General features: G+C 43.4%; 1 protein-coding gene across 1 annotated transcript; it reads left to right on the top strand.

Moving 5' to 3' along the window:
• The first annotated feature begins 6 nt into the window (after positions 1–6).
• Positions 7–8,178, top strand: TMEM59 (transmembrane protein 59). Its single transcript, XM_014307829.2, has 8 exons — positions 7–104; positions 2,052–2,157; positions 4,478–4,572; positions 4,774–4,926; positions 5,201–5,288; positions 5,601–5,682; positions 6,388–6,496; positions 7,213–8,178. Exons 4-8 carry the CDS (start codon positions 4,777–4,779, stop codon positions 7,366–7,368), a joined length of 585 nt encoding a protein of 194 aa, XP_014163304.1. The 5' UTR covers positions 7–104; positions 2,052–2,157; positions 4,478–4,572; positions 4,774–4,776; the 3' UTR covers positions 7,369–8,178.
• The last annotated feature ends 547 nt before the right edge of the window (positions 8,179–8,725 follow it).

Genomic DNA, 8,725 nt, shown 5'->3' with positions numbered 1-8,725 from the left:
AGCTCCCTGCCGCCTCCTCCGAAGCCTTCGACTCCGTGCTGGGCAACACGGCATCGTGTCACCGCGCCTGCCAGCTGACCTACCCCCTGCACACCTACCCCAAGGTACGGACGGGCCCTTCCCCGCACCTGCGCCGCTCCCTCCGCCTCCCCCGGGGCTGGCACGGCCCTTCCTCTGCCCCTCTTGCCCTGCAGCTCCGTCTCTGCTCTAAAACAGATCCTTCGTTATGTAAATAGATGGGTAGGCTGCCGCTTGCCAGTGAAGCGCTGTTGTCAAAGTACAGCATTGCCAGTGCTGGGGCTTTTGTGTGTTTGGGGCGTTTGGCTGCTCTTTTTTTTTTCCTTCCTGTTTTTAAAAAGGCAGCTATAATTTGGCTTGGGCTGCTCCATATTTTGGGCAGTGCTGTGTTCGTGGCAGGGCAGAGATCCCGAGTCAGGGCGCTTGTGTGGCACTTGGATGTTGAAGGGTGAAGCATAAACGATGACAAACAAGTAGCTCGTCAGAGCCTTCATGGGAACTTTCTGTCTCATGATAAAATACTGAAATTGCGTCTGATAGGAATTTAATTTCATCCCCCAGGATTTGCTGTTGGTTCATGCTTGCATGCCTTTGACCTGCAGGCTTAAATTTGGAAAATCCGAGATCACAAATCTCATATTTCCTTGTTCTTTGTTGGCAATAAACTTCATTGTCAGCTGCAGCTGTGTAGCAGGTGGAACTCTAACCCCCTATTTGGGATTTCACAGGAAGGCAGCAGGCAAGTGGAGCAGTGCCAGGATCAGGTAACAGGGCTTTGTCTGCTTCCCCATGGAATTCAGGTGGATTTTGTAGCTGGAAAGTAGCAGGGAGTTGTATGGAATATGAGTAAATTCACACAGCTTGTTTTGGTGTGTTGCGCTTTTGAATTTTGTTAGTTTACTTTTTGAATAAGAGTTTTGTCTTGTGTTGTTGGAGCTGTTCACTAGTACAGTCACATCTTTTACATTTGGTGTTTGTTCTGTTAGTCACAAAACTGCTGTGGAATTGAAATTTGTTTTAGTTGTGAGTGGAAAAGAAGACAAACTTAATTGAGACTATGACAGAAATATATCTGTACAGCTCATTTATCTGAATATCAAATTACAAAACGTTTTCTGCTCCAGCACCACCCACCTTGTCAGTGTTAGATTTGAGTTTTAGTTTATATTAATAATTTTCTACTCTTGTGCCTTTAAAGCAGATGAACTCGTGGTCTCAGTTACAAGGGCCAGGTCATTTACAACAGGTTGTACAAGAGGTGTGGCATGTTTGGTTGTTGTTAAATTAATTCAGAGCCCGTTTTGCACCTGTGCAGTTTGAGTGGCTGCTGGTTTGAAGTTCTCATTCATGGGTCAGTGGCAGGGTGTGGTCATTGGGACGCTCCTGTCACAGAGGCTTTATTCACATCCATCCAGGAGAAGAAATACTAGGTGTAGGGTTTCTATATTTGCTTAATTTTAACAGTTGGCAGTGGGGAAGCACTTTTGCCCTTTAGTTCAATATAATAGATAAACATTTGTGTTTGTGGAGCTGGCAGTAGGTAGTTAACCAGGATGCTGTGTAGGACATCAGAAGATAATCTCTTTCTGGTAGTTCTGTTGTAGCTCTGATTAGAATCAATAATCTATTTAGATACATTGTATTCCACTGTCAAAATTAGAGGATTTTGGTCCTTTCCTGCTGGGTTTTACCATTTAAGTTCTGAGAATGGAGATTTCCTACTCTTCGTAGGGTTAAGCATCAATAAATCTTTTACAGCACTGTCTTAATTCCAAACACAGAATTCATTTTGCTTGTGGGTTGTGGGTCTGGAATTCCAAAACAGCATTTCCTGCTCCAGGTTTGCAGATAAATCCATGGCTTGTTAGTGCTGCTTGATTCATTGCAGCTCATCCCGTTCCACACTGAGCTGGGCTGTACCTCTGGTGGAGGGAAGGAGGACAAAAACACCCAACCAAACAACAAAAAACATTTGTTTTCTGACAATTTGTTGCGGCCTGGAGGTTTGCAAGCCTGTCCTTGTGCCTCCCCAGGAGGAGGAGCTGTACGCCTGCCAGCGCGGCTGCCGACTCTTCTCCATCTGCCAGTTCGTGGATGACGGCGCCGACCTGAACCGCACCAAGCAGGAGTGTGACTCTGGTGAGCCCTGCAGCATCCCAGCAGCTCTGCACACAGTGCAGGGCACAGCTGCAGTGTCTGGAAGGCTGCTCTTGAGTTGGTGGCATTCTTTCAGTTGTTTTGGGTTTGTTTAACGGCTTCTTAAAGTCTATATACAGGGTATATGAAAAAAGTCTTATGGGAAGGTTGTTGTCTGTGAGTTTTTCCTCAGTGTTGCTGTTTTCCTGAATTTCTCAAGTGTCATCAGTGTCTGTAAGTAAATTAGAAATAGTGCATTTTACTATAAACAGTTTGTCATAGAAAACACAAAATGCCTGGGGGGAAATCCAGGCAAATAACACTTGTCTTTTAATAATTCTCTGTGACAATCAGTCCCGTTTGCCATTTTTGACAAATTTGTGTATGGAAGTGAATTGTTCAGTGGAGCAAGAGCACAGATCTCACTGTGCCTTGTAAGTTGTGGTCTGGTCTACATCCTAAGCTTTTCCTGCAGCTAACCCCTTGGGAATGACGTACATGTTTTGCTTGGAATAGGCCTTTAAGTCCTGGTTACTAATTCTCTCAGGCTATCTGTGTTAGATGTAAAAGTGAAGATGAAATATAGAATCATTTCAGTTGGAGAAGACCTTTAAGGTCATCAAGTCCAACCATTCCCCCAGCACTGCCAAGCCCACCATGTCCCCAAGTGCCACACCTCCATGTCCCTCCAGGGATAGTGTGTGATACAAGCCAATTAATAGTGGGTTTGGAATTGTATAGAACTTTGTTCCAATAACATTGAGGAAGCTGATTCACAGCTTTATTCAGAAAGAAAAGGTAGGAACTCTCCACCTTTACTACCAATACAATGAAGCACCAGGCCAGCACTCAGGGGTGGCTTTTGTCCTCTCAGTAGCTCCTGAAACCAAGAGAGCTTGTGGCCAGCTCAGGTAGGGAAGCAGAAAGCCTGTCATGCAGAGATGCTAACGTGTTACAAAAGTGCAGTAAATACTCCAGAAATGGGCTAATGCTCCAGTCTGTCACACTGTGTAGCTGTGATACAGCCTGTCAGTGTAGTTGTCAAACCACACACCACAGAGTGCCATAAAGCAGGGTAATGTAGCAACAGAGCACATGTAGGGTAATGGAACAGTTGCTTGTTTCTGGTTTAACTCTCCTTTCTGGGCCTGTTGTCTTTGCTGGCTTATGTTCTGTAATCTGCTGGTGGGTGCCCTGAGTGTTCTGTGCTTGGCAGATCCATCTTGGCTGCTCTGCTCAGTTCTGTCTCTGGTGCTGCCTGCAGACACTGACTCGGTGGCAGTTGAACAGAGCACATGTAGGGTAATGGAACAGTTGCTTGTTTCTGGTTTAACTCTCCTTTCTGGGCCTGTTGTCTTTGCTGGCTTATGTTCTGTAATCTGCTGGTGGGTGCCCTGAGTGTTCTGTGCTTGGCAGATCCATCTTGGCTGCTCTGCTCAGTTCTGTCTCTGGTGCTGCCTGCAGACACTGACTCGGTGGCAGTTGTAGCCTGGTATGGCTGCACAGGTGCCATGAGCTGAACACTCAAATGTTCAGCTGCTGCTGCCGTGCTTCCTGCCAGCTTCTCAGTCCTTATGATGGTCCATTTTTTCCTCTGGAAAACTGGGAGAGCTCCTGTCCTCTGTGTTGCTTTTTGGTTTGATTCTTTAGTTCAGGTACTACTGAAACACTGTCCACCTAAGCTTCAGAATAGTGCAGGAGAGCTGTGCCTGTGTATCATCTGCCTGATTTGTCCATGGGCAGAATAAACTAAATTATTCTCTCCAAATAATTTAGATTTCTTGGTCTTTATGATCTCTAGTGAACATTTAATAGAAGCTCTCCCTAAAACAAAGTTACCTTCATTTTCCATAAGAAATTATTCCACAATACTTTCAGTGCAGTTTCTATATTACCAGGAAGTGCTGCTTTGATTTTCCTGTGATACCATGGCTTCTGCTGTTACCTCAAAGGGATTTAATGGACTGATGGTCCCTCTGTTCTCTTTAGGATTCCATCTCTGTTCTCTGATGTTTTATGTGATACGTAGAAGAAAGCTATAGTGGTGGTGGGAGATCAATGAGAGCTTGCATCCCTGAGCTCAGCCAGGGTGACACTGGTGATCATTTGCTCTGATTGCAGCCAGATTTCAAATCCCTGCTCTGTTGAAGCTCTGATTCTGTCATTAGACCTCAGAGCAAATGCTACCCTGGGATTGCCATATCTTCCCCTGCAAATAGGATTGGCAACTGCTGCTTTGTTTCTGATCCAACTTATACTGAGAATGTTTTCTTAACTAAAATGCAGAATTTATCATCTCATTTGGGGAACTTCTCCCTTGCAGCCTGTACTGAAGCATACTCCCAATCTGATGAACAATATGCTTGCCATCTTGGATGCCAGAACCAGTTGCCATTTGCTGAGTTAAGGCAAGAGCAAGTAAGTAGGTGACATGTTTTTCAAATACCACCTACTTGTTTCTGTTCAGTGTGTGTCTTCTCTTTTTAAAATTTCTTCAAATGGAAAATAAATCTTCCTAAGGACTGAAATCTAGACATGAGGTGAGGGGTGAGCAAGAATGTAACTTCTGTCTTTTTTATATAAAAACAAATGGAAAAAATGTTAATGTTGTGCTTGCAGTTAATGTCCCTGATGCCACGAATTCATCTCCTCTTTCCTCTGACGCTGGTGAGATCATTTTGGAGTGACATGATGGACTCAGCTCAGAGCTTCATAACATCTTCATGGACTTTCTACCTTCAAGCAGATGATGGCAAAATTGTCATATTCCAGGTGCTTCCTTTTTTCATTGAGGTTAAGATGTCCTGGTTGCTGACTTGAACTCTGCTTCTTCCAGCCAGTGAAAAAACTCTAGAACACCATCAAAAGTGTTTAGTTTTTCCTAGTATTTCACTGCCTTTAGGGCCATTTTAAAATTCAGACTTAAAAGAGTGGCTCATGTCTTAAGGTTAATTTCTGTATTAGTTCTGAAAATGTAAATTACCAAAATTATCAAAACCAGTGAAAGCTTTCCAGCAGGATCTCCTAACTCCTTATTTTGTTTTAGTCAAAGCCAGAAGTGCAGTATGTTCCACAGCTTGATCAGGACACTGGAGGAGATACAAAAGGAGCCTTGTCGTTGAGTAAAACAGCCTGTAAGTTGTTTTCAGTGCTTTGGAAGAGTAAATGCAAATGTTCCCTGTCATGCAAATTTAAGAAATAACGTTGCAGGTGGCATATGAAAGCAAATTTTCTGAAAGCTGCAATATAATTATTTACTGTGCAGAGCGCACTGTGTACACTTGGCAAAGCGCGGTAGAAACTGAGCTCTGCACAAATGGAAGCCTGCAAGCTGGGGCTGCTTTAAAGCTTCCCTTTATGCTGTCTGTACATTCAGAGTGTGGGGGGGGTGAGTTGTCCCTTCCCTTGCTCTCGTGCCCTCTGTTTGTGCTGTTGTGCCTCAGCAGACGGACGCCCAGGCAGCTCGCAGACCTTCCGGGGGCTCTTCGAGGAGCGAGCCAGCGACAGCTTCTTCAAGTGTCTGTCCATGTACGTATGTCCTGAGCTGGCTCTGCCCCCTGGGGAGGATAAAGGCCTTTCCTCTGGGTGTGCAGCCCTGCTGGGAGGTCTCCAGGTCTCTCAAGTCTGTAGGATCAGGATGCACAGCGTCACAGTTTTGTATCTGACCATCAGTGCTGCTTTGCTGTGCTGGCCCCGTGTTTTCTGTGTGCTGTCCTGCCAACTTTGATTTTTCCTTTCCATTTCAAGTGAAGAACATATTGATAATTTCCTGCACTGTTTTTTGAGTGTGTTCTGGGAACTGTTTAATCAATACTGTGTTTTGCCTGTTCATTAGCTCTGAATGTCTTTTAGGGCAAAGCACTTTGTTTTGGGATTGTTATGTAGCACACTGGTATGTCATGTTTCCAGGCTGAAAATACTCAGTATGTATTTATTAAAGCTTTTTTACTTTCTCCTTAAAAGTTTGCACATGAAGGATCAGTGAGTTTTCCTACAGATGCATAACAGAAAAATCTGGTTTTAAATCTTAGCGCCCCATAACAGAATCCTGCAAGTCTTTTGTGATATCAAACTGGCATTAAAGTACCCAGGAGTCTGCAGTGGGCTGTGTTGCTGGAAGGGCCAGAGACTAATGAATTGGCAGGAAAGGCAGTCAGAAATGAGCCAAACTTTTTAGAGGTCCATTGTCTTGTATTCAGTCTATGAAATCTATCAACATTCTTGTAATTTCAGAAATTCCAGTTGGATTTTAACCACTACACTCGTCCTGTCAGTGCTGGTGCTGCTCTGGATTTGTTGTGCAACTGTAGCTACAGCTGTAGAGCAGTATGTTCCATCCGAGGTACTGCATTTCAGAAGTACAGTATTTGGAATTTATTTGTTACATTGCTTTTATGTTACAGCTGTCCAGAGACTTAAGAAATATTTGGGGAGGTTCAGTTAAGGAGGGTTTCCTTATATTGTGGTTGTGGATGGCAAACCAGTTTTGTTAATTTAAATGGTGGTTTTATAGCTGAGCATCCTTGCTCATTCCTGTAGCTCACAGGAGCTCTGAGCCTTATTCAGACACGATGTCTTTTGGTTTGCAGTGCTGTGCTCTCAACAACCTTCAGGGTGCTCTGAACAAATGGAGGCTGATTCTCATTTCTCTGGGAATGAAGCTATTCTGAGGGCTGGGTGGTGTAAGGGGGACCCAGTATGGGTTTAATGCAGGAGGATCAGTAGTGAGAACAGTGACAGCACAGTTATTGGTGATGTGTGTGAGTGCAGAGTCTCATGGAGGGGAACAGGCACTCTGCCAGTGCCCAGAGTCCTGACTCAGTGACTGCCCACCAAAGGAGCTGTTACACAAACACTGTATCTGCCCTTGTTCTGGCAGATTTCATACATTTCTTCTGGATGCAAGTCTAGTTCCAGCCCTGAATTTCAGATGTTACAGAAAGCCTTGTGTTGCAAAGCTGCAGCCATCAGAACCTGGAATGCAGCTGCATAATGAAATTCATTTTATTCACAATATGGAGAGTCTTTGTCTTAAAGTACCTTGTTTAAATGTTTCAGAAGCTGAGCATCTATGGAGATTTGGAATACATGAATGAGCAAAAACTCAACAGATACCCACCCTCTGCACTTGTGGTGGTTAGATGCAAGACTGAGGAACATGAAGAAGCAGGACCTCTTCCTACAAAAGTCAATCTGGATCAATCTGCAATTTAAATCCGTTGGATCCCATAGACTAATTCTAACAGAGCTAGAAACTCCTGATTGATTGTGGTGGTTCTTCAGATGAGAAGCTTAGCAGCCAGTCTTTAAATGCAAATAAAGTTGCAAAATCAACAAATGTCATGGGATTTTGTTTTCAGCTAGTAGAGAAGATTCAGACATTGAGACATGAATTTGTTTGTTTCCAGGTATAATCACTTTTCACTGGTGTTTGCTATTGTGTCTTTTTGCTTACAGAAGTTGTAAGCGTGCTTTCCATACTTCTGCCAGGACACTTTCAAACTTACTTGTGTGTTCTAGGATGTAATGTGTACAGTCAGAGTTAGCTTTGTAAAGGTATAAGACATTTTAAGTAGGCAGGACATGCCTTTCTAGTGTTGCACTTTCTGTTGTAGTTAAGAGAAAATATTATAAAATTATCTGCTGAATTTTTTTGTACTTGTTAATGTCCATGCACAAACAACCCTGTCTTCAAAAATAGAAATATATTTTTTCTACAGTGTGGCAATATTCAAGGTGGAAAACATTTGTGAGGTACTGTAAGCTAGAGCTCAGCTTGTGAAAGATGGAAATGTGTTAAAATTTACAGACATATCCCTTCACATGCAGAACATTACATGGTCAGTTATTTTGTCAAACTTTAGCCTTTAAGTCTTAAATTGCTTGTAAAGTTAGCACCTGTGTTTTCTGAAAACTTCTACTTTCTGTTCTTGATTAACTATTCTGGTCTTGTAACTTCATTTACAGAAACAAGTTGATTCCTGAGAAATGAGAGCAGACAAATAAAATTGACTGTATAGAAAATGTTGACTATATAGCTTTTTGCTATGGTTAATTATTGACCACAGCAGGCTCAGTGTGAGCCTGTCTGTAGCCTTCCTCTCATGGGCAACGTGACCTGATTTTGCTGTGATTCACTAACACAGCAACAATGAACAATGTCCCTCATGTCTAACCTATTTTTTGTGGATCTTATTATATGCTGGTTCCCACAGTGTTGGCAGGTTGGGGGTGTTGGTGATTTATTTTAGGGTGTCTGAGTGAATGCTGTCTAGAATGCACAGTCTTCAATTCACTGTCTTTTTTTGTTGATTAGACAGAATTCCCTCAAAGGTTTAAAAAAATGTTATGAAGAACTGTGGAGATTCTGGGGGATACAGTGATGTATTCCCCCACTGAAACCTGGCTCAGGGGTCGTTCCCAACTTGTCTGTGAGCAGGTGCTTGTGTGAATGCAGCTGATGGAGCCTTTCGGGGGCCATCAGACAGGAATGTGCAGAGCCCAGCCCGGCACTGTGGCTGTCAGGAGCTTTCAGGTCGTTGAGGATGTTTGTTTTAAGCAGGTTTCTATC

The sequence above is a fragment of the Geospiza fortis genome, unplaced genomic scaffold (assembly GCF_000277835.1).
Source record: "Geospiza fortis unplaced genomic scaffold, GeoFor_1.0 scaffold396, whole genome shotgun sequence".
In the NCBI taxonomy this organism is placed as follows: domain Eukaryota; kingdom Metazoa; phylum Chordata; class Aves; order Passeriformes; family Thraupidae; genus Geospiza; species Geospiza fortis.
Note: the sequence above shows the minus strand (reverse complement) of the source record. Positions and strands in the feature narration are given on the sequence as shown.